General features: G+C 43.5%; 2 protein-coding genes and 1 long non-coding RNA gene across 4 annotated transcripts in view; 1 reads left to right on the top strand and 2 right to left on the bottom strand.

The window, feature by feature from the left end:
• The window catches only part of LOC149984548 (uncharacterized), a 257558-nt gene that overhangs the window by 95699 nt on the left and 135130 nt on the right, over positions 1 to 26729 (bottom strand). The gene's annotated exons all lie outside the window — the stretch shown is intronic.
• Positions 7430 to 10117, bottom strand: LOC110518255 (nuclear receptor subfamily 0 group B member 2). Its single transcript, XM_021595923.3, has 2 exons — positions 9331 to 10117; positions 7430 to 9072 (listed from the first exon to the last, which is right to left on the bottom strand). Exons 1-2 carry the CDS (start codon positions 9860 to 9862, stop codon positions 8831 to 8833), a joined length of 774 nt encoding a protein of 257 aa, XP_021451598.1. The 5' UTR covers positions 9863 to 10117; the 3' UTR covers positions 7430 to 8830.
• The window catches only part of LOC110518266 (zinc finger protein 407), a 203265-nt gene continuing 194849 nt past the window's right edge, over positions 18314 to 26729 (top strand). Inside the window, exons 1-2 of one of the 2 annotated variants that reach the window (XM_036973835.2) lie at positions 18314 to 18424; positions 21665 to 25400. In XM_036973835.2, coding sequence (XP_036829730.2) covers positions 21746 to 25400 — 3655 coding nt within the window. In that variant the 5' untranslated portion in view covers positions 18314 to 18424; positions 21665 to 21745. The remainder of the gene's footprint in view (positions 18425 to 21664; positions 25401 to 26729) is intronic. The other variant, XM_036973836.2, reaches the window with a different exon arrangement.

Here is a 26729-nt window from a genome sequence, read left to right on the forward strand (position 1 = left end):
CAAATTACTGTTGTCAGCCCCCACCCCGGTCAGTGTGTCGTCAGTCTATTTCCGCCCTCGGCGAAAAAAGGAGGAACTCGTTTGACTGGTCTTGACAAAAGAAAGGATATCAAATCCTGCTGTCTGTCCTGAGTAGTTCATTGCAGAGGGGAGCACTACAAAAACCTGCTTTTGAGAATTTCTCTGTGTCCCGGCGCTCTGTTGAGATTCATTTCTGTTTTCCCTGGCTCTCTGCCCCCCTCTCTGCATTCCAGTTCTACCTGTGTGAGGCATCGTGAAATAATGGTTTCACAATTAACACCTCACACCCGGTCACATGACATTATACGTACCTTCTCATAACCGAATGGCACAGAGAATGTCTCTTCTCTTGGATGTTGACATATTTCAATAGACTTATGTGGTGACGTGTTTCACTAAGGGTACACGGAGCCCATGTTTGCTGTGGATAAAAGATTTTGTGTCATGGAGTTTTATCTCGATTCATGTGCGCATGATTGTTTGGAAGAATTGAATTGTGTTAAAAACATGAACCTAATGCAGGTGACAGCCGAACCCTTCTTGCCCTGGATTCAGTTTAAATGACCACCACAGGAGGGAGCAGCGTACCACAAATAACTGAAAATTGTTGCCCTGCTCCAGCTGAAAGAGGAAATGCACCTGCTGATCTGGCCTTGTTTTTGGCTTGCTCCTGAAGAGGTGGTGGCGGGCCGTGACTCAAGCCAAACGCGAGTTGGTACGAGTGTTTCTCGGGTCTGTCCTTGCTACACCGAGACACACCTACCTGTCAGAACCTTGCCCGTAGCCGTTTCTCACCACGCCATCTCAAACAAACCTTCTGCAGGTTGAGTTTAATAAATACAGCCATATGATAGGTCAGTAGCTTACAGGGTAATATGAGAAGAATGCAATTGCTGAATTTAGGTGGATATTCTAAACTAAGTGTTTTGATAACATTCAACTGTATTAAAACAGGCCCATGTAGAATAACAGCGCTTTACCGTAGAAGCAGTGTTCTGCTAATATAAGTGTGCATATTTTGTTGTCATTCCCAGCCAATACAGGTACTGTGCCTATCGACAATTTTGTCAGGTGGTAATGGGGCTACCTTGGCAAGCCTGTCGGAGTGGTCATACCTTCCTGTGTGGTATTCCGTATACAACAGGAGTTACCTGATCCTGGTGCAGAACACACAGGGTTTCTCCCTCCCCATACTGACTGATGTCATTACATTCCATAATATAAAAAAAAAGACAATACAATTCAAAGTTGTGTCTAGTAAAATGTTTATGCCAGGTCTCGTCTGTACAATGCATGTCAGTCAAATCCTCTTGGAAGTCTCCATGTGCTGGCTCCATACATGTTTCTGTGAACACATGCACACACACAGTCACTTCTATTACCAATGCGTTGTGAAATGTAATGTTTTGAATTGTATATAACTGCCTTCATTTTGATGGGACCCCAGAAAGTGTAGCTGCTGCTTTGGCATCCATAATAAATATAAATACAAAATGACACTTAGGATAGGTCATATCTTGACAACACAGTGCAACGCAATATTAAGGTGTTCCTAATGTTTGGTACTGTATACTCAGTGTATATATGATTATTATTTGTATTATTGTTTCGTTCACTTCCCTTTTTGACCTGCGTAGTTGCAATTACATCTGCCACCCTGTGCATGTGACTAATAAACACATCTAATCTATAAAAACATTGTTTATAAAGAGGTGAAGTCTTTATCAGAGGTCCTGGGTTCGAGCTTCGGTTTGAGCCAAATCAGGAGGAAGTGGTACTCGCTAAGCAGGAAGCGTGATGTCCTTTCTTTTGACGCTAAACCCACCACTGGTGTGCGTGGCCAACGAGCTCTACTTTCAGGTAAAACAACAAACGGTAATGCCTGGAGTTTGCTAAACGACAATTGGAACCTGTGCTATGCTCAGATTACATGACAATAGAGCTCTGTAGCCACGCACACCAGTGGGGGATTTGGCATTGAAAGAAAGATGCATATGCAGAAGATAACCCCATATCTACTGTAAAATATGGTGGTGGATCTTCACTGTTTTTTGGGGGGCTATTTTGCTTCCACTGGTCCTGGGTCTCTTTTTAAGGCCAACGGCATCACAAACTTTACTTAGTACCAGGAACTTTCTGCTTCAACCAAGCTGGTTGCCTCTGCCAGGAGGCTGGAACTTGGCAGCAAGTGGATCTTCAAGCAAGAAAATAACGCCAAGCACACATCAAAATCCACAAAGAAATGGTTAATTGACCACAAAATCAACATTTGGCAATGGCCATCTCAGTGTCCGGACTTGAACCCCATTGAAAACCTGTGTTTAGAATTGAAGAGGGCAGTCCATAAGCGCTGTATGGGGGAATTTCAAGCTCTGTTTTTCAGGGTGAAATCTGAATTTGAGCTCCACAAGTGAGATTGCATGGAAATACCACTGACCCAAGGAAAGCTAAGGTATTTTCTGAGTCTAAGGTGATTTTACGTCTGGGGCTCAGGAAGCTACATGAACTTAACTTTGTATAAAAAATCATACATTGATGTCAATGAAAGAGTTGATTTTGTCTCACAGGATTTGGGCCTCAGTGTGTAAAATTACACTGAACAAAAATAAAAAGGCAACATTTAAAGTGTTGGTCCCATGTTTCATGAGCTGAAATAGATGATCTCATATGTTCCATACTGACAAAAAGCTTATTTATCTCAAAATTTGTGCAGAAATGTGGTTACATCCCTGTTAGGGAGCATTTGTCCTATGCCGAGATAATCCATCCACCTGACAGGTGTGGCATGTCAAGAAGCTGATTAAACAGCATTACACAGGTGCACCTTGTGCTGGGGATAATAAAAAGGAGATAATAAAAAGCCACCCTAAAATGTGCAGTTTTGTCAGACAACACTATGTCACAGGTGTCTTAAGTTTGGAGGGAGTGTGCAATTGGCATGCTGACTGCAGGAATGTCCACCATAGCTGTTGCCACAGAAACAAATGCTAATTTATCTACAATTTTATAGAATTTAGCAGTAAGTCCAACTGGATTCACAACCGCAGACCACATGTAACCACGCCAGCCCAGGACCTCCACATCCCGCTTCTTCACTTGTGGGATGATCTGAGACCAGCCACCCGGACACCTGATACAACTGTGGGTTTGGACAACTGAAGAATTTCTGCACAAACACTCAGAAACCGTCTCAGGGAAGCTCATCTCCATGCTCGTCGTCCTCACCAGGGTCTTGACATGACTGCAGTTTGGCGTCGTAACCGAATTCAGTGGGCAAATGCTCACCTTCGATGGCAGCTGGCACACTAGAGAAATGTGCTCTTCACGGATGAATCCCGGTTTGAACTTTACCGGGCAGTATGGCATTGTGTGGGCGAGCAGTTTGCTGATGTCAACGTTGTGAACAGAGTGCCCCATGGTGGCGGTGGGGTTATGGTACGGGCAGGCATAAGCTACGGACATCGAACACAATTGCATTTTATCGATGGCAATTTGAATGTACAGAGATACCGTAACGAGATCCTGAGGCCCATTGTTGTGCCATTTATCTGCCACCATCACCTCATGTTTCAGCATACAATATTAAGCAACCTCGCACAGCCATTGAAGAGGAGAGGGACAACATTCCACAGGCCACAATCAACAGCCTCAACTCCACATGAAGGAGATGTCGCGCTGCATGAGGCATCTGGTCACACCAGATACGGACTGGTTTTCAAATCAACACCCCTACCTTTTTTTTAAGGTACAGTGCCTTGCGAAAGTATTCGGCCCCCTTGAACTTTGCGACCTTTTGCCACATTTCAGGCTTCAAACATAAAGATATAAAACTGTATTTTTTTGTGAAGAATCAACAACAAGTGGGACACAATCATGAAGTGGAACGACATTTATTGGATATTTCAAACTTTTTTAACAAATCAAAAACTGAAAAATCGGGCGTGCAAAATTATTCAGCCCCCTTAAGTTAAATACTTTGTAGCGCCACCTTTTGCTGCGATTACAGCTGTAAGTCGCTTGGGGTATGTCTCTATCAGTTTTGCACATTGAGAGACTGACATTTTGTCCCATTCCTCCTTGCAAAACAGCTCAAGCTCAGTGAGGTTGGATGGAGAGCATTTGTGAACAGCAGTTTTCAGTTCTTTCCACAGATTCTCGATTGGATTCAGGTCTGGACTTTGACTTGGCCATTCTAACACCTGGATATGTTTATTTTTGAACCATTCCATTGTAGATTTTGCTTTATGTTTTGGATCATTGTCTTGTTGGAAGACAAATCTCCGTCCCAGTCTCAGGTCTTTTGCAGACTCCATCAGGTTTTCTTCCAGAATGGTCCTGTATTTGGCTCCATCCATCTTCCCATCAATTTTAACCATCTTCCCTGTCCCTGCTGAAGAAAAGCAGGCCCAAAACATGATGCTGCCACCACCATGTTTGACAGTGGGGATGGTGTGTTCAGCTGTGTTGCTTTTACGCCAAACATAACGTTTTGCATTGTTGCCAAAAAGTTCAATTTTGGTTTCATCTGACCAGAGCACCTTTATCCACATGTTCGGTGTGTCTCCCAGGTGGCTTGTGGCAAACTTTAAACAACACTTTTTATGGATATCTTTAAGAAATGGCTTTCTTCTTGCCACTCTTCCATAAAGGCCAGATTTGTGCAATATACGACTGATAGTTGTCCTATGGACAGAGTCTCCCACCTCAGCTGTAGATCTCTGCAGTTCATCCAGAGTGATCATGGGCCTCTTGGCTGCATCTCTGATCAGTCTTCTCCTTGTATGAGCTGAAAGTTTAGAGGGACGGCCAGGTCTTGGTAGATTTGCAGTGGTCTGATACTCCTTCCATTTCAATATTATCGCTTGCACAGTGCTCCTTGGGATGTTTAAAGCTTGGGAAATCTTTTTGTATCCAAATCCGGCTTTAAACTTCTTCACAACAGTATCTCGGACCTGCCTGGTGTGTTCCTTGTTCTTCATGATGCTCTCTGCGCTTTTGACGGACCTCTGAGACTATCACAGTGCAGGTGCATTTATACGGAGACTTGATTACACACAGGTGGATTGTATTTATCATCATTAGTCATTTAGGTCAACATTGGATCATTCAGAGATCCTCACTGAACTTCTGGAGAGAGTTTGCTGCACTGAAAGTAAAGGGGCTGAATAATTTTGCACGCCCAATTTTTCAGTTTTTGATTTGTTAAAAAAGTTTGAAATATCCAATAAATGTCGTTCCACTTCATGATTGTGTCCCACTTGTTGTTGATTCGTCTCAAAAAAATACAGTTTTATATATTTATGTTTGAAGCCTGAAATGTGGCAAAAGGTCGCAAAGTTCAAGGGGGCCGAATACTTTCGCAAGGCACTGTATCTGTGACCAACAGATGTATATCTATATTCCCAGTCATGTGAAATCCATACATTAGGGCCTAATTAATTTATTTCAATTGACTGATTTCGTTATATGAACTGTGACTCAGTCAAATCTTTGAAATTGTTGCATGTATATTTTTGTTCAGTTCATATTGTGGAGAACCTTGTAGTACCTCATAAACTCAATATTGCTCAGGTTTTAATAGTCAAAAGTTACCTTGAGCCCATACTATTTGTTTAATAGATCCCTCTATTGCATCAGGAGAAATCTGCAGGCCTAAATCCAAAACGAATGAGTGATGGTGCCAATCTTTCCCATTCATTTGGAAATGTGGACTCCGAACGCATTCAAGCAGGATCCACACAATGGATGGCATGAACATCAGACTTAAATAAGTAAGGTTTGAAATATGTCACTGACAACCAGCCAAGTGTTACATCTGCTCCTGCCACGCCCTCTACTTCTCGTCCTGTCTCCCTGACCTGCCACCACTCCCCCAGTGCTCTCTCCCTCTCTCTCTCTCTCTCTCTCTCTCTCTCTCTGTGTATGTGATTGTGTGAGTGGAGACAGGTGTGCTGGAGTCAGAGCAGATCCCCACCAGCTGCAAACAGTTCCATAATCAAGGACTCTACGAATACTCAACCCTGCCACTTCCACACTGCCAGTTTGTAGGCTCTGTTCAGTCAGTCTGTGTTTGTTCCTGCATAGAGCTTGTTATCCTGTTGTGCCTGTCTCTCTCTAGGGACTCTGCTTTTCTCTCTGCTACAGTTCTGTCCGCTCTGACTCTGGTCCCTGTCCCCAGTCCCTCGTCTCGTCAGTCCTGCTTCATTCCCCTGGATCCCCCCCTGCTTTTCAATAAACACCCTAGTTATCTTATTCCTGTCTCCTTGTCCTATATTGCACTGCTCCGCCACTGCGTAACACCAAGAGATGTCGAAATTACAGCTGTGGTAAGTCCATGAAGCACAATGTGTTTATGTGGTTTGTGTTTAGCCAGTCGAGTTCGCATTGGGTCGAAGCAAAAGAGTAAGCTCACGTGCCAACCTTTAATTACACGACATCAGGGGGCTGTATTTAGAGACTTGTGGTACAACTACACTCACAGAGCACAGAAAGATCATGGCCCGGGGATACATTTCACATACTGTGCTTCTGATGGAGCTACCGGTCAGCACTGCTCTTCTTAGGACTGATCCTACATGGGACTGTGGGTATTGTGGAACACCCAATATCGCTCCAGTATGGGAGGTAAGGTCAGTCTGCCAAGTGCCACTTTTCATCCTAAAACTGATTGTTCCTCAACTAAGTGGCTGTTCGACAGAGCTGGATCTCAGGGTGTTATTGAAGTGGACTCCTACGGGAAGTTCAATGCAAATACAGAGCGAGAACAGAGAGACTGAGTAGGGCCTGGCTGCACTCTGGTTGTTCATAATATCAAAGCTGAGGATGCTGGACGCTACACCGGTCAACATTACCCTACGGAATATGGCCCAAAATATGGGGAGGGTTTGTCTGTCGTTTCGATCGCTTCATCGACACCAGCGCCGATCTCCAGGCTCTCCCGACCTTCCTTGACTTCACCCCAACATTCTCAGACCAAAGTCGCCTCTCTGTGATGTCGATCAGTTGCATAGGGCTCTGTAGGGCTCTGTGTGGCACTGCCCTTAAAGGTTGTCATAGTCTGTGTTTACGCCAAAATGAGGGACCTCCTAAAAGCAGAGGTTTCTTCAGGCACGGAGGCTACAGAGCACCAAGTCTTGGGCTGATGTCCTGCTCCTCCTCCTCACTCTGTTCTCTCTTAAAGATGCCATGTTTCCCACTGTCAATGTATTGAATGTGTAAGTCCTTTACTGATATTACTTTTACTGTTAGCTACATTAAATGATGTTAGGAAGATTTGAACATGCATGTATTATATATATTTTAAATGTTTTCTGGAGACGTATCCCCAGGCTCCAAAGCCTTTTGCTTTTGTGAATTGCTCTGTAAAAATGTCTATACTAATTTGTGAAAGGAAAGTAATAAAACCATGTAGAATGTATCTTTGAGATCTGATAGATCTGTCCTTTATTGCAGCATAAATAAATACTCTGTACTAAATATTCAAAGAGTAGTAAGATACTTATTTTTCGGTAACACTTGTACTTAAACACAAAAGTGTGAATTTGTTGCGAATAGTTGTTCACGTGTCCAGTCTACGGAAACTAAATTACAACCTAATGTTAAGACGGTGTGACGCTCTACATATGTAGAGATTGTATTCTTTATTTAGATATGTAGAACACTGACATTTCGTTCAAGCCCGACCTTGGCTCCTTTAGACTGAAAATATTATTCCTCATATCTTATTGGTATGATAAGGGGAGCTTAGTGACTGTTGAGACAGCCTCAACGGAACTGCATAGTGACTGTCTCTCGTTGCTGCGGTGAGCCACTCGTGAGAGGAGAGAGGCAGCAAGATGACGGTACAGGGTAACCCAGCTGGGAAACCACCTTCCAAAGTGCCCTCTGTACGGGTGAGGTAATACAGATAAAGCTTACTGTTCAAACACAATACGAATCAACAGGAACCGGAGCAGGAAGTTGTAAACTTGAGGAGCACTCTCACACTACTGTGATACCCTGGTCTATGTATGAAAACATTACTTATGAGCCACTCATTCCCAATTCCCAACACAGATTCACTCTAACCCAATGGTTTGGGGGGAGAATGTGGGCTTTTAAATTCTACACATTTTTCCAGTGCTTAAGAAGAGATGTTTAAATTGAGCTTGAAGAGCTCCTTGAATGGCAATGCCTGCTGTAGTATAGACCTCTTGAACAGGGACGTTTAATCTACTTTGGCTTGGCTAATTCTGTTCGTATTCCTATCTCGCAAACCATATTCCAAATTGTAAAGACATAACACAGTAATTGTATAAAAATATATTTAGAATATTCTGGGGGCAGTCCCAGAAATGATTTACATTACTCATGCAAACATTACACAAAACAAACAATGTATCTAAACAGTATTCTGCACAATATCCATGGTTTTAAGGAATATGTATTGTAGACTGGAGTGTATCCTGTCTGATCTAACCAGTAAAATGTCTGTTAACTACCTGCCATTGTGACCTCAATTTTCTACCAAAAATGTTGCTAATATACAGTAAATGCTGCTCATTCATAGTTGGATGTAAACAATAGCAAACTGTTGTCATATTTTTGAGAAAAAAAACATATTTTCCTATTTGGTCAGACATGAAAACCTATCAGCGATAGTGTTACTGTGAATAAAGAATACACGTGTATTTTGTTTCCCCTTATGACGAGCACTTATTTGCCAAACTCTTCACCACATGACCAGGCACTCCAACTCAGTCCTGGGGGGCTCAATATCCCTCACAGCGGGAAACTATATCAGGTCTCTGTACATCAGCTCTACAGTAAGCTACCTACTGAAGAGCATATCGACCAGGAAGTCCAGTAGATCTGCTTGGCCAATGACAGGACGGAAGAAGAGCTCGGTGATGAGGTTGGGTGTGATGGTCTTGAGCATGGAGGCCGCGAGCAGGATGCCAGCGAAGCGGCCTCGGTCCGCGGGGTGGAGCGGTTGGACCACCTCCCTCAGAGCATGCTGGGCCTCCTGCTGTAAGTCCTCCACGAATAGAGCTGCCGTCAGGTCTTTCACATCTGTTGAGGAGGACAGAAATGGATCATGAGTGGACAAGCTACAATTTATGCACCATTGTACTTCAGTTGTATATGACATTGCAATAGACTTTTTGTAAACCTACTGATCAGCTGGATTCGCTGAAGTGATTTGATGTTTGAATTCTGTATGTAGGGAGGTTTATTGGATTATCAAGCAGCTGTGGGGAGGTAAAATCCCTACCGAACATGCATTTCCATTGACTGGTTGAAATATTGAAGCTTTAAGGCAAACCTCACCTGGGTTAAATATCATGGTGCCCTTGAGGTATGCGTACTCCTTTGGACTTAAATCCAGACTCCAGAACTTTTTGAGGCATGCCTTGAGTTTGTTCACACCGGCCAAGGTGGGCTGCTCTCGTTCCATCTCTGAGCTCTCTTGAGAATTCAAGAGGATTCTTTTCAGCATGCTTTCGGCGGGGGTGTCGACGACGTCAAAGCTCATGCCTTCCTGGGCCAGACCCAAAATAAAGAGTGGCCCCCAGCAACTTTGGAGGAGCGACAGTTGATCGTTCAGTGGGAGTTGGTTGAAAGCAGGTAAGTTCCTCATAAAGTGAATTGTTTTCACCAGCACTCCCGACGCCTCTTGGCAAATGTCTGCTGGACTTTTCAAGCACACTGTCCGTCGCATCTCACAGTTGCATCTACGAGGCATAAAGTTGTAGTTCGGGTTGTTGTGGCTTGACTTGTCATTTTCTCGATTGAGGATGTTGTAAAGGATAGCATTTGACTGCCTATCATTGTAATCTGTACATTGACATACGTTATCCATTTTTGATGAGATACAGAACAAACTCTCAAAAACAAAATGAAAAGCTGAAATACATTCAAATGTTCTTGTACTACCAAGACAGGCTCTTGTTGAGGTGGTGTGTGGTTGTGCAGATGCCTTGCACCATGCTTCTATTTATAAGGCCATCCCACTGAGCTAAACTTGTGCACCTTGACCTGTCAATACTCCCTCGGTGAAAAACAAAGTGCCCCTAAAGAGCAGACAACTGGACTGACGGCGTCCCCTAAAGAGCAGATAAGGTTTTCTCAATGGAAACCAAAGGAAAGAGCATATCCATATTGGGCGGGGTGAGCCTAATCTGTGTGACTCGGTCATTACCCCAGGCTGTACCAAGCTACCAAGGACTGTGGGAGTACTCAAGCACATTGTATATAGCTCCGTTCATTGCCAGCTCACACCTAAGTTGAACACGGGCCAACGTAAACAGGTAAGGGAGCACTGACCTGTCAGTTAAGTCCTTGATCGATGTACCCAACCAGAACTTTTTATTTTTTTACTAAGTTTAGTTCAAACTTACAAGGGCTAAATATTCCTAAACCAATAGGCCTGCCTAACCGAGTGGATTTCTAGGATAAAAATTTTACATTACGTCTTACATTGAACAAAAGCTTAAAAATGTGTTTTGTACAATGCCAGGAATGACAGACGGAATTAGTGAAGGAAAATAATAATGAAACATATTGTATTTCAGTGAGGATTTGGAAGCTACAGCCCTTCTGCCCTAAACTCGGATCCCAGCCATGTGTCCCCACCATATATTCCACACTGACTCAGAAGCTTGTCTCATCAATGTGAGTTTTCTGGGCAAATCTGGCCGGCAGACTTCTCGATACCCAGACCCAAATTAATACCAGACCCCGACCAAACCAATACACAACCTTTTGAGACACACACACACACACACACACACACACCGAGAACCAAACTCTTGAGACTGAAACCCAGACCAAGTGTATCGAGAGCCTGACAAGCCCAAGACCAGTTCAAATGTGGGGGAAAAAAACAAGATCCAGAACGAGACCCAGAGCAAGACCACAAAACGAGACCCAGCTCCCACAAAAAGCAAGGTGCCCTGACACGTTTGTGTTGTGTCACTACTTTTAGTCACATACTGTAACTTTGACAGGAGATATCTTGACCACATGAGTCGAGAGACAAACTACGGTCTGGGACCATGAACTGAGATCCCGACCTAGACCTGAACATTGATGCTGGGATCCAGACCCAGGGAAAAGACCATGACCACATTTACCATACGTGGCATTGTGTGATCTCAAGACCAAGACAACAAGATCCCGTCTCTGGTTCCAACTAACCCAACCATTTAAAGTATGTAAATATATTTAAAGAGCTTTGCAAATAAAAACAGGATTAGCAGGAAATTTGTCTCTCTGAACTTAAACAATCAAGTGATCGATTTTATACATCTGTCATTGAACAACTCCATTTAATTAGTGAAAAAACACAACTGTGAAAAATTGGTGGATATGGTTTGTTATCTTTGCCGTGCCTAGTACAGAGGTTTGAACCAGATAAGCTGATTACATTATTAGTCTGATAAATTGACAGGATGTGAGCATGTGTCATACATTCACACCCCTTGAATTCTTCCACATTTTGTTATGTTACACCCTTGTTCTAAAATGGATTCATTTGTTTCTTCCTCGTCAATCTACACACAATACCCCATAATGACAAAGCAAAAAACAGATTTTTAGAAATGTTTGCATATGCATAAAAAATTCAAAACACTTTACTCAGTACTTTGTTGAAGAATCTTTGGTAGCGATTACAGCCACAAGTTTTATTGGGTATGACGCTACAAGCTTGGCACACCTGTATTTGGGGAGTTTCTCCCATTCTTCTCTACAAATCCTCTCAAGCTCTGTCAGGTTGGATGGGGAGCGTCGCTGCACATCTATTTTCAGGTCTCTCCAGAGATGTTCGATTGGGTTTAAGTCCGGGCTCTGGCTGACCACTCAAGGACATTCAGATACTTGTCCTGAAGCCACTCCTGTGTTGTCTTGGCTGTGTGCTTAGGGTTGTTGTCCTGTTGGAAGGTGAGACGTCGCCCCAGTCTCAGGTTTTGAGAGCTCTGGAGCAGGTTTCATAAAGGATATCTCTGTACATTGCTCTGTTCATCTTTCCCTCGATCCTGACGAGTCTCCCAGTCCTTGCCGCTGAAAAACATCCCCACAGCATGATGCTGCCACCGCCGTGATTCACCGTAGGGATGGTGCCAGATTTCCTCCATACGTGATGCAGTGCTTAAGTTCCAAACTTCTTCCATTTAAGAATGATGGAGGACACTGTGTTCTTGAGGACCTTCAATGCTGCAGACATTTTTTTGGTACCCTTCCCCAGATCTGGGCCTCGACACAATCCTGTCTCGGAGCTCTACGGAAAATTCCTTCGACCTCGTGGCTTGGTTTTTGCTCAGACACGCACTGTCAACTGTGGGACCTTATAAATCAAATCACATCCAATCAATTGAATTTACCACAGGTAGACAGACTCCAGTCAAGGTGTAGAAACATCTCAGGTATGATAAACAAAAACAGGACGCACTTGAGCTCAAATTTTGAGTCTCATAGCAAAGGGTCTGAACACTTCTGTAAATAAGGTATTTCTGTTTTTTAATAAATAAGCATCCATTTCTAAATAAACTTTTTTTTCGCTTTGCCATTATGGGGTATTGTGTGTAGGTAAAAAATGTAATCCATTTTAGAATAAGGCTGTAATGTAAACTTTTTTTGGAAAAAGTCAAGGGGTCTGAGTACTTTCCGAATGCACTGCATGTGTTTGGGTAAGGAGGCGTAGTAGGGGGACCCTGGTTACCACAACACTATTGCTTCAATATCTTTTATGCTTTTTATAATATTTTATCAAGCTAGAGTCTCTGATACACTTTTTCAGCTGTCAAATACAGTTTCATAGCTATCAAAATGTCTAAATCAGAGATTTCCTGCTAAAAGTTGTCACGGTCAAGGTCATGAGCTAAACGACTGCAATAAAGAGATTGCAGGTGCAGGTCGCCGATGGCATCACCAGTCCCCTGAATGCTTGCATGACTTCCACTTTTAGTCACACAATTCTGACATGAGACGGTGCCCATTGGTGTATTTTGAGTCGTTTCTCCTAACAGATGGAAAAACATCAACATGCTACATCTGTGGGATATGAGGGTTATGAAGAACTATTCTACCGGTGTGCTGTTTTTTTTTTTTTGCATCACTGATTATTTGGATGAATCCCGATTTTGTCGGGGTACACCTAGATCTGAATTTCAGAAGGGGAGGGGATTTGGCCCTGTAACGGTTTTCTTCTGGTGAAGGAGAGGCGGACCAAAATGCAGCGTGGTTATAATTCATGGTTCTTTAATAATGAAACCATACATGAATAAACTACAAGAAACGTGAAAACCCAAAACAGTCCCATGTGGTACAAACACTCACACAGGAGACAACCACCCACAAAACCCAACACCAAAACAGGCTACCTAAATATGGTTCCCAATCAGAGATTGGGTGTAAGGGTGTAACTAGCTAGTTTAACGGAAACATGGGGATATTTTGCCAGATACATTCTCTACAGGGATATAGTCAGACATGCAGGTCTCCACTTCCCAGGGCAAGCATCCAGGTATTGTAAGTCGTGAGGCATGCTGGCAGTTGTAAATGCCTTTGATAAGGCTGGTTTTTTATTGAGGTGAGGAGCAGTCTGAGACGGGCACGGAGGACAGACGCTTATCACCGCAGAGATAGTAAAAAAAAAAAAAAAAAGCAAACACTGTCCTTCATTCTGGAAGAATGTCGTAAGGGCTGCATTCTTAGATCTTTGGAGAACAAGACCCCTAAAGTGCTACATTTGCTCTGAGGCGTATGACGCAATGACCATCGCTGTCACCTGCGGTGATGTCCTTGCAACAAGTTGTTGACATGCTTTATTGCTTTCACACTGCTTTTAATACACCCCAGACAATGTCTAATGCCTCTACTTTCAGCTTGTTACACTGTTTATACTGTGTTGTAAAAACAGAAACATTTGATAGTAACAGCAATCATTACTGGAACGTTTTCCCGTGAGGAAGTTTATTGCGCAGTTCCACCAAGAATTTAATTATTGCCATGAACTTACTATACAACTGTAATTATCGTGGTATATTTCTTTGTCATATTCAATTCCCCTGAACAATATCACTTACTAAGCACAGGAATAGATAGTAAACTGCAGCATCTCTCCTCTCTGCTACCACGGTCATTGAGTTCTAGAGCGGGGAATTACCATCCTGTCTAACTCGGTGTGTGACGGGCACAACTCTTATTGGCCTTGATCTACTATACATGTCACAAAGGTTCACGAGTCAACGTTCTTGTGGGCACCAGACCCGGTCGGTGACGTCGCCTCCTCGTGACAGCACGTCGAACTCCCAACTGGACGTGGTGTAGCTCCCTTCAGTAACCACGAGCACAACCGTTCCTTGATTTTAAACTGGCGGCTTTATTCTGTAGTTTTAGTCAGAATTATCACCTTCCGTGAGAACTATAAAGTAAATGAAAAATACAGTTAAGCACACTCTTACAACCTTATCTTACGAGTGACTCATTAGCTTGGTATAACTCTGAAGTGCTTACATACATAACAGTTTAACCAGCGTTATAACGGGTTCAGATTAAACACATGATATAACCTGTAAATCTAACTGTCAGTTACACGTGGAGCTCCCTCAAACGTGTACAGTAGGCCAATATCAAATCAAATCACATTTTATTTGTCACATGCGTTGAATACAACAGGTAGACCTTACCAACAATACAGTTCTAAGACAATAGAATTAAGAAAATATTTACAAAAAATAAAATAACAATAATTAGGATATATACAGGGGCGGGGGTCCTATTGGACCTAGACTTGTCGCTCTGGTACCGCTTGCCGTGCGGTAGCAGAGAGTACTGTCTATGACTTGGGTGACTGGAGTCTTTTGGTAGTTTTTGGCCTTCCTCTGACACCGTCTAGTATGTGTATATCATGACGCTTACAAAAGGATGTGATTTTCATTGCTTCACTGATTGGATGACTACTCTTTTTTTTGTTGCTTTTTCTTATTTTCACTATTAATTCAGTTTTATGGGGAAATACAAATATTTGTTTCAATTCCTCAAGTTTGCTGTCGTTTTGGAGACATATACGTTGCCACCATTTTATTTCTCCAACTCTATTTTAATTTGACCTGTATCTAAAACTCTTACTGAAGGGTTCTGAATTCAAAGTTGAGTGACCCTTGTGAAAGCGCATTTCCTCAGCCCCATTATCTAGACTTTTCAGGCTGAAGTGGATTTGTGTCACTTGGTGTGTCAGCACCCAGAAGCCACCTATATTTCTCATTTTATTGTCTCCAATTCAAAAATACTGCCATAAAAGCAGAGTTCAAGGCCAAGGAGAGGCCTTCCTCTTTGTCATCTCCAGGTTGCTGAACTGTGATAACCTACAGGTATTCTACAATAGTTGTGTCGAGGGCAAGACAGTAGTAACAAAGGAACTCAGAAAGAGATTGATTTTCACGGCATTGCATGACATATGTTGTTACGTTTTACACAGAGCGTCCTTGTGGAAAATAAGGTTGTGATTCATCGATTCAAATAAGAATAACCTGTTGTTCCAAAGTCTACGTTGGAGGGACAAAACCTGTCAAATATGACCATCTCATCAAGACTGCTCAGGGTTCTGGATAGGGAATTTGGGATGCAGCCTGAAAGCCTAAGTGGGGTCCTCTTCTCATCTCAATTTCTGCACTGATCTAAAACACCTGGACATTTGATCGCAAATCAGCCCCTTCAGTATAAAGGAATGAGAAATGACGAGACGACACAACCCTGGTAGCAATACTGCGCACCATCCATTCTGTATCTAATCCTGGCAAATACCTAAAAGCAGATATTATGGCTTCTGTGTTATTATATGTATTACTAACCCTGGGAACATTTTAGCGCCCTCTAGTGTTTTTCTAGGAGAAACATGGTCAGCCTTTCAAGCAGTGTTTTTCATTTTTTAAATATTTGCAATGGGTTTACATTAAATTGTATATCAAGGCGTCGTTGTTAAAAATCAATAACCATTTGCATTTCTACTTGCAATTATGTCATGCTTCTTTGAGATAACTAATCAAAAGGACCAAGGAGCAAATGCTGGTTTGTTGCGTGAAATCTATTTATTGATGATGAGGCATCCTGCAAGGAAGACGGGCAGAGTTTCAATCAGTGTCCAACATAGCCAACCCATCCTCTCTTAGTAAAGACCGCTAGGTACAAATGACTAATGAACGTAATGAAAAATTGGAGACGGGGGCTGCGTTTCTAACCATCCATGTCATATAATTTTGACTGTGATGAATTAAGCAAAATTACTGGGAAAGTAAACAGTGTACTCAATGCACGGGCATCATTTATCATCTCCTGACCTGATAGACTACCGTATCAATTAAGGCACATGCATTAATCAATTTTCAAAACTTCACCAACGAACAGGGATGTCACACTGGTATGGTGATTAATCACTGACCAATGTTAATTGATACATTGTGTGTCTGTCTGGAGTGATGCTCCCACTTGTGGGCTGTATACAATTGCCAATGAAACAGAGCAGTGGAATACAGGGACAGTGCAAAAGAAGTCTAGGGTCGAAGGTGAATTACAGTGAGAAATAGTGCATGTTTGAGATCAACAACATTGCAGTCAGACCGTGCAGAATCACTGATCTACAAATCACCTTGCGTCCCAAATCTACTCACTATGAGATTGTGATTCTGCCTTCCTTGCCTTGTTGGAACTGAGCCCCTGATCACATTTGAGATCATTTGATACCTGTTGTTGAGCATCTCAATTGTCTAAAAACTAGGCTAGTTTAATTTCTGCCATCTAATTTCTTTCATCTGCAATTATGTGTAAGAACATAGGCCTACAAGTGAAAGCCTGGTTATCAGCCTCCATATTTCACCCAGGCTATCATGTCTTTGAGGGCAGATTTTCGAGCTCCCAGTTGTTTTGAGTCTTGGTCAGTGCCATCTGTGATCCTTGGGATGTCCCCACCATAATGCCGCGTTCACGTAATAGTCGGAACAAGGAAACTCTGAAATAGTTATACAATTTGAAGTTATACACGTGCTGCGTTCAACGACTCAGCAAGTCAGACATTTCTGAATTTCCTAGTTCCGACTAGCATATGAACGCGGCATTAAACCCCAATCCATAATCATTCTTCTTTTTTTTGAATCGCAAAAAACAGGATAAAAACAAACGGACAATGCTAGGCTAGGGGGTACAACAAATTACACAAAGATGAAAATATACAAACGTATTGATTGTTTTAACAGATTTCTTATTAGAATATGTAGAATGGTCTTAATGTACTGCTTGAATTCCTTTTAGAAAACAAGGAAGAGTGTTTTATTAATCGTGAATTTACATTTATGAATGTGAAATTTTTTCATTAGCACAATTAGATTGAGGTAAAATTGTTTTTCTTAATCCTTATTATAGTTAAGGAAAGCGAGCAGCACATTCTCCTATAAAGAAAGAATATTAACAATTATAAAACTATTAATATCTTGCCATAATTTCTTTACATCTAGACAATGGCAAAATAAATGCGAAACTATTTCTGGATGCGCAACACAAAAAGTACAATCAATGTTAATGTCTTTTTTTGAGTTTCTTCAGGTAATGATTCGCAGGGTAATACTTATGGATCATTCTGAGACCTCTGACCTTGTTAACAAGGAAATATTTGTGTGGTAATAACCCAACTTTTTTCCAACATATATTAGTGACCAATGTATTCCAGTAACTTGTGACATAAGGAATGGATACAATATCCCTTTGAAATAAAGCACGTATAGATATGTTCTTCTGAGGGAGCAAAGAGAAACATATTTTCCCTATTGGAGAGTCAACTGGATTAAGCGAGGGTAGGTCAAGAAGAAGAGGTCTGGCTACACCTCTAAACAACATGAGAGTTCCAGATGGAATAGCATCAAAGACTATGGCGAACTCTGTAGGTGTAGCCGGGATATTGTAAGGAGATAAATAAATAAAAACAGTCATAATTGAGTAACAATCCTTCTGCATTAAAAAATTGACTCACACGCAGGATATGGTTATTAAACCAGTTCTTAAAAGAGAAAGACTGGTTTCTATACAAAATATCCTTATGGTTCCAAATTAAAAACCTATGCGGGTAAAAAAAAATGTTTATATATTAACGACCACGCTAAGAATTGTCTATGAACAGCAGATAATTTTGTAGGAATCTTATCAATGTTATTGTTACAAAGTAACGTAAAATTGAAGCCACCAAAACGGGAGAAGATATAATGACGGATGAAATTCCAAAATGAAGTGTCCATCATCCATCTAAATCGGAACTTTCCGAATTGTCCTGAACACGGCATCAGCTTGCTAGAGTGACGTGTAGTACGTGCTACGGTACGCCACTTGTGACCAAGGGAGAAAAGCGCGGACATTGAGAATATTGGGGAAATTGTAGGTAAGCTATTAAAACTACCATCATATGGATTATTTAAATACGGGTCTGTAATTCCTAAAGCATTACGGATATTTACAATTTATGTACAGCAAATGTTTAGCTTACAAACACCTGTATTTCAAAGGTCAACATTAGCTTCCTTTTTGGGCCTCTGTGCTGCCGTCGTTTTTAGAGCATAGGCGCAAACAAGTCCCACCTCTATGCCGCACTCATTGGACGACGGTGAAAATATTGTTATTTGATAGGGCTGGCTTCACGTAACTTAAATTACTGACTCTTCTGTATTTTCATGAATATTTTGAACATATCGGAATCGGATTGATGGTTGACACAAATAGGAACCAGTCGAAATCAAATATCCACGCTCGAACCGAGTTTGACGCTAATTTCCCAAAAGTCGATTATTACTTGATACCCTTGTTCTCAAATGATTTGAAATACGTTTGGAAGGATGACCCATAAATTGAGAAGTTTTGCCGCACCTAAGGTTACTTGAGCTACTTTTGGTAGCAACTAGCCAGTGTGATAGCCGACCAGCAGTGTCGTCAAATTAGCTGACGTTAGTCATTTTGCTTCCAATTTATATGCATACCGTCGACATGAACTATCTCGTACATGCATAACCACCGGACCAACCATGATAGCTAGCTAGTTAGACCCGCGTGGCTGTAACTGGCTAATGCTAAGCTAGTTAGCTAAGGAGCTACTAGGTAGGAAAGCTGGACTCCCAGTTGCAAGAGCCTAGCTCTGCGTAACATTCCGCTGTCCAGGGTAGCCTGGAGAAAGGGACTGAAAAAACGAGTCTTCAGCAGGAAAATAAAGTTTGAATTCGTGTAGTAATATGTGAAATGTACCTGGTTGGCTGTCAAGTGATACACAGCTCGTCAGATAATTGTACTCCCTGACTGATTAAACATGCCCTTAATGATTCTACTTTAGTACGGTGTTTACGGTATTTTCTCACTCCAGTAACCACCTGACTTCAAATCTTTAAATTACACGGAACAAAAATATAAACACAATGTTAATGGCTGGTCCCATGTTTCATGAGCTGAAATAAAGATCCCAGAAATGTTCCATATGCACAAAAAGCTTATTTCTCTCAAATTTTGTGGACAAATATGTTTACGTCCCTGTTAGTGAGCATTTTATCCGTAGTCAAGATAATCCATCCATCTGACAAGTGTGGCATATCACAAGCTGATTAAACAGCATGATCATTACATAGGTGCACCTTGTGCTGGGGACAATAACCGGCCACTCTAAATTGAGCCGTTTTGTCACAACACAATGCCACAGATGTCTCCAGTTTTGAGGGAGTGCAATTGGCATGCTGACTTCAGGAATGTCAACTAGAGCTTTTGCCAAATAATTACATGTTAATTTCTCTACCATAAGCTACCTCCAACATAGTTTTAGAGAATTTGGTAGTATGTCCAACTGACCTCAACCGCAGACCATGTGTAACCACGCCAGCCCAGGTACTCCACATCTGGTTTCTTCACCTGTGGGATTGGTGGGTGCAGAGGAGTATTTATGTCTGTAATATAGGTATTTTGTGTTTGGAAAAACGAATCCTGATTGACTAGGTCTGGCGCCCAGTGGGTGGGCCTATGCCCAACCATGGCTGCGCCCCTGCCCAGTCATGTGAAATCCATAGATTAGGGACTCATTTATTTATTTCTATTCACTTATTTCCTTATATGAATTGTAACTCAGCAAAATCTTAGAAATTGTTGCATGTTGTGTTTATATTTTTGTTTAGTATACATAACATGTAATCTCATCAATTTGGAAACTATCTTGAGATAAATCAATACTTTGACGACGTGTCCTGGCAAGGCATGTGAGAGGGTGGCTAGACTGGCTACTGGAACAGGTGGGAAGAGGTTCAGGTCAGGTTTAGTTCATTTAGATTTTTTTTTGTATAAATCATTGCCTACTTTTAAACCAAACTTGACCACGCATATAATTCATTTGACGTAGTATCTAAAAGTTTGAGGAGAGTAGTCATAAAATTTGATGGGGAACAAAAATGAGTTAATGTAATGTCAAGGTGGGGCGAAGTCCCATGTAATTGGGAATTATATTTTTGGCATCAGGTTGAAAAAGATATTGCATAGCAATGAGGTTTTGATCAAAATTCAGAGAGATGGTGCCTAAATGTAGACTGCAGTGTTGTTGGATGAATTTAGTTCTTATGTGTTCATTAACCAATTCAATTAAAACACTCTGTCCGTTTCTAAGAATTTGTAAGGTTCTTATTTACATAAAATGGACAGAGACCAGCCACCAAAATTAGCCAATAGTGTTTATTCTCAAGAGCTCTGGTCATAATACCATGTACATTGGTTTATATACCTCACATTTCGTCATAAATGTCACTCCTCCTCTCAGATACCATGGCAATATAGTTCACAAGCCTTCTCACATTGTCTGCCACCTGTTAAACAATCTACTACAAGCCCAAGGTCTCTCCCCTCCCTGGGTAGGGACAGAATGTCCTGTAAGGAACACAGTATTCCAGCCGGTCTGACGATAGCTTCATTCGTTTCTAACAAGGAACAGAAAGTCCTTGTTCTAACTCTTGACTAAAACTACACACATTATATTCAGTATTATGATTATAATAAGATTCATACATTCATACAGTAACATAGTAGTATTCTGTTTAGTTAGGGTTCTAAGTTAAATGTATACATAATTTAGTCATTATTCATAAAAATCCCATAACAAGTAGATAGGTCACTAGAAGGGAGAGTGAAATATTTTTAGGAGACTCGTCTGTGTCAACCATCAGCTGTACAAAGTCTATTGTAAAATATTTTGAAGTTAAATATATTTAAAAGGGAGAGGTAAATCGAATCTAGGCCTAATTAATTGTAACCTACTTCAATCTATGCTACTGACCACTCACTGTCTTTCCCTGGGGTTTAGCTTCTTTTTTTAAAATCTAGATTTAGTTATTTGATCACATGCAAATATCCAAAATCAACCACCTTATCATTGAACAGTTTCGTTCTAAAAGCACTAGATGGCGACCAATAGCTACATTTGGCCTACTTCATTTTGTACATGCAGAATGATCTCTGAGTAGCCTACTCCATCTATACATTTTGAAACAGTTTTGTTATATGAAACAGTATTGTTATGTGATTATTATTTTGTTCACAGTCAATTATATGAGTCAATTATATGAGGATTATATGAGGATTGCCCATCTTAAATGTTACTTTACAGGAACAGGATCATAACTTAATTGATTGCTGGAACAGAGTCCAATTTCCTCTTCTCATGTAAAGGCATCAGGAGGTGTCTAACATGGACAGAGAATTAAGGTCAGGGAAGGAAATTAACGAGGACAAGGTGCCTCATCATGGTGACACAGGAAATGTCTCCACAGAGGAAATGGAGAGTGGAGGAAGTCCTTCCCTAGCAAAGAGGCCCAGGCCTGATGATGTCACAGCTGACAGCACAGGAGGGATTGAGGAGGACACCGGCGGTGAGGTGGCTGATGGGAAGGAGTCAGACCAGCCCCCTCGGGCTGAGATGAACATTACCCCGGAGACATGTTACGGCCGTGCCTGTCCCATCTGTGGCTTTGTGGCCAAAACGCCAACTTCCTTGAAGATTCACTCCAAGAGGAAGCACACCGGTAGAGGAAAGACCAGGGGTGTGAGCTCAGCTGAGGTACTTGTTGAAATAGATGGCTCCACAACCGGAGCAACAGCACGGAGTTCAAATTACAAGACAGGTGGAGACACTGAGTGGAAAGTGAGCAGCAGAGAGAGACAGCAGGATGCCACAGAGAGTCAGGGCTCAGAGGCAGGAGGTTCTGAGGGGGAGGTGACTACAATAATAGCCAAAGAGGAAATAGCTGAGATACAAGGGACAGGGAGAGATGCTTTTGACAGGAAGAGGACTCCAATAGCTACAGAGGAGATTGCAGAGGAGGAGCAAGAAAAGACCCCCGGTAAGAAGATGGCAGGTAAACGGGGCACCAAGCCAAAGACTATACATGCTTGCAGCTACTGTGGTCACGAGTTTAAGGACAAGCCGAGCCTAGATACACACATCAAGAGACGCCACACCAAGGAGATGAATTACTTCTGTGAATTCTGCTTGTACGCCTGTGTGGCAAAGTGCGACTACGAAAAGCACTGTCTTAGTAACAAGCACAACAAACGAGTCACGGAAAGCAGGGAATCCTCTGGCCTCTCGTCACCAACGGACAAGAAGACAGCCGAACAGGCTCAAATCTTTGCCTCCACGACGACTCAGACCTGGGCTTCCAAGCGTGCACTCGGTGCCAGGTTCCAGCTGCAGTGCGGGAGTTGCGAATTCAGGGTCAGCAACTCTGCTTTGCTGGAGAGCCACGCTCGGCTAAAGCACCATGGCGAGCATCGCTTCCTCTGTAACGTCTGCCACTACTACACCGCTACATCTGAGTGGATGGACACACACGTGTCCTCGGAGAGCCACCAGCGTGTGGCTGAGGAGAAAAACACAGGGTCCTCCTTTGAGGACTGCGTTGAGAAGGTGAGCGTAGATGCGGTCGGCGACGACATGCTGACAGATGACGTGGCAGTAGGGGTCATCGGACATGACGGAGAGCTGCACCCTGATGTTAATGAGGATGCTGTTGAAGCTGCGAAGGCCGTGTTGGAGAACATGGAAGAGCACATGGACGAGAGAATCCCTCCCAAGAGGAGGAGAGGCAGGCCAAAGGGACCCGCTGCAACTACATGTGAACACTGTGGCCTTCTCGCCTCCAATAGTACCAATCTAAACGTGCATATTCGTCGTAAGCACAGCCGGCAGTACAGCTTCACCTGCAGGCTTTGTTCTTACAACTGTGTGACGAAAGGCGACATGGACCGCCACTGTGTCACAAAGAAGCACCTTAAACGCGCGGAGGATGCTAGCAGCGATGGCCAAGTGGACCTGGATACATCAGTGCAGGTCGTGAGTACAGAGTCAGGCTCTCAGGCCAGCGAGGGTGAGGCTATACATCAGAATAGTCCAGTCAGAGGAGGGTCCAAAGGAGAGGGAGGGGCCACGGACAAAGAAGGGGAGCTGTCGCAAGACGACGACAAAGCACAAGTGAGCAGCCCGAAAAAGAGCAAGTACGACTTGGTCAACTCCTGCAGCCATTGCATGTTCGTAGCTCATTCGATTCCCTCCCTCGACCTCCACGTGAAGAGGAGACACACCCGGGACTTTGAGTTTGTGTGCCTGGCGTGCAGCTACTATGCGGTCACGCGTCGAGAGATGTCTCGCCACGCCTCCACGGACAAGCATAAGCAGAAGAGCGAGGTCTACCTAGAGAACCTGGAGAGCTTTGTGGCAAAAGACCTGGCACAGCCGGAGGAGGAGGCCACGGAGCTGGGGAACAGAGCTGACCCTGATGCTGACAACAATGCTCGCACTGAGGATCCTTCCCCTTCAGTGCCCTCTGACACAGACATGGAGCAGCCCACTAACACAGACACAACTACAGACCAGCCTAACATTATAGACACAGACCAACCCAACAACACAGACACAGATCAGCTCCCTATCATCGATGCAGAGAAACCCACAGACACAGATGCAGACCAACCTACAGACACAGACACAGACCAGCTCCCTATCATCGATGCAGAGAAACCCACAGACACAGATGCAGACCAACCTACAGACACAGACCAGCCCAACAACACAGACACGGACCAGCTCCCTATCATTGATGCAGAGAAACCCACAGACACAGATGCAGACCAACCTACAGACACAGACCAGCCCAACGATACAGACAAGGACCAGCCCCCTTGCACTGATACAGACCAACCCACTAACACAGATACAGACCAATCCAAAGACATAGACCAGCCCAACATAATTGACATAGACCAGCCCAACATCACTGACATAGACCAGCCCAACATCACAGACACAGACCAGCCCCCTATCACCAATACAGAGCAACCCACAGACACAGCTACAGACCATCCCACAGACACCAAACACCCCACACAGACTTCTGACGTTTTGAGCAACGAGCATGCAGCCCCAATAGTGGAAGTTAGTGGCATTGTTGCTGAGGAAAACACGGAGATCCAGGTGGCTGGTGAGGCATCCGGTGGTGTCGCGGAACAAACCAGCAATGAAGCCCCAGGTACAATTGATCCTCAGGTTGCACCAGCAGAAATCACCATAACACCGCCTGAGGAAGGCCAGAAGGAAGGGGCCGAGGCAGAGCCAGTCTGTTCCGACGACGACGTTGAGATGGCAGATGAGAAACCTGACATCTCTTCCCCAGAGAAACAGCTCACCAGGGCACTGCCATTTGACGCTTGCATCGTACCTCTCAAGTCCTTGACTGAAGCCGAGCTGGCTCTGCATGAAGAACGAATGGCTCACTCTGTTGAGGACCATTCTGGCCCGGCTGTAAGTGGCCTGACCGGGGCGGGCAGTTTTCAGAAGATCAAAAGAACCAAACCTGTAGGGGCTTCAGGTCTGTCCAAGCGGTTAACTCCCAACCCCCGCATCCGCTGCGAGGACTGTGGCTTCGTGGCGGACGGCATGAGCGGCCTCAATGTGCACATCTCCATGAAGCACCCGTCCAAGGAGAAGCACTTCCACTGCATGCTGTGCGGCAAGTCCTTCTACACGGAGAGCAACCTGCACCAGCACCTGACCAGCGCCGCCCACCTGCGCAACGAGCAGGCCAGCATCGAGGAGCTTCCGGAGGGCGGCGCCACCTTCAAGTGCGTGAAGTGCACGGACCCGTTCGAGACGGAGCAGGAGCTGTTCGTGCACATCAAGGAGAAGCACGAGGAGCTGTTGCGCGAGGTCAACAAGTACGTCCTGGAGGACACGGAGCAGATCAACCGCGAGCGCGAGGAGAACCAGGGCAGCGTGTGCAAGCACTGCGGCAAGGTGTGCATGAGCAGCAACTCCATGGCCTTCCTGGCTCACATCCGCACACACACAGGTACGTCGTCTCCCAACACACTTATTTGAAATCCTTCACTGATATAGTTTTTTATTTTTATGATACATACTTCGTTTTTTTTTACAAGTTATTATAAAGTCATTGTTAACTGCGTCACTCATATTCATCGGTGTTATTATACAGTGTATTCCCCACTTAGAATTTACCAGCCGTGTCAATCGTTGCATGCGTTTGGACATCAGGTTTTGAGATACTGGGGTCGAGCCTATATTAGGGGCTGGCCAGGTATCAGAGGAGAGACGTGGTTCGTGTAGTGGTGTGAGCTTAGGCCACGCGTTGGAGAAAAGGAGAAGGTAAAGACTGAGCTGCAGGAGGAGAGATGCTAATGGACCACGGATTAGGATTCCCTGTGCACCGCCTGGTCAAAGACATGTGCGACTCATAATTGATGTGTCCATTACCAAGACTCAGTTGTAATTATAGTCAATAAGTCTCTGTAAATGTGTTAAAGCTTAGGCTAAAAGCATTGGAGACCCAAAGAGAGGTGGGCTAATAATTTAAAATAATCAATGCAGGCGTATTCAAAGCCCTTAATTTCCCTTGTGTGTGTGTGTGTGTGTGTGTGTGTGTGTGTGTGTGTATATATATGTGTAATTTGTGTGTGTATGTGTTTGTATGTGTAATTTGTGTGTGTGTGTCAGCCTACATGGTGAGCTGATTATCCTCAATCCATTAAGATTTATCTTGTCATTTATAATGCAAATCAGGGTTCGGCTGGTCAGGTCTATGACTGGGGAATGTCTGGCGGGTTAAGGACAGAGGGCGCTCCATTACTCTTCCTTGACCATGTGTATTAATTGCTTTTAAAATCAACTTAATGTAGGAATGAGAAGTGAGGGCGCCATCAATAAATGCCCTTCTCTGCTTCCTCCGGTCCGTCCCCCTTACAGCCCAAACTTTAATGGGACTTTAATTGGAGTACAGGCAGAGCTCTATGGCCGGGTCTGGGTGGATTATGTGTCTGTGTGTCTGTGTCTCTCTCTCTGTGTGTGGAGTGACTGACTAATGGCCGCGGAGTGTTAAGATGTGTGGACCGTCTCGGAGAGTTGACGGAGAGGTTGCCAGTAGCAAAGTCAATGAGAGTGCTGCCACGACGCACTATGGTAGTCTGGTCATGTGGGTCAGAATCCTCACCTACTCAGGCTGCTGCTTCTTTCTCTAAGTGTGTGCCCACACCCATCACTGAGACGACATGATGAGGCCTACTTCTGTTTGTGATGACCTCTCAACTTCTAATATGGGGGAAGAGTCACCGCGGTTTCACCATTGCGAACCGGTTCAGGTTGGCAAATGGTCTGTTTCACTGGG

Source organism: Oncorhynchus mykiss, chromosome 3, assembly GCF_057628025.1.
Source record: "Oncorhynchus mykiss isolate SJ-2025 chromosome 3, ASM5762802v1, whole genome shotgun sequence".
In the NCBI taxonomy this organism is placed as follows: Eukaryota; Metazoa; Chordata; class Actinopteri; order Salmoniformes; family Salmonidae; genus Oncorhynchus; species Oncorhynchus mykiss.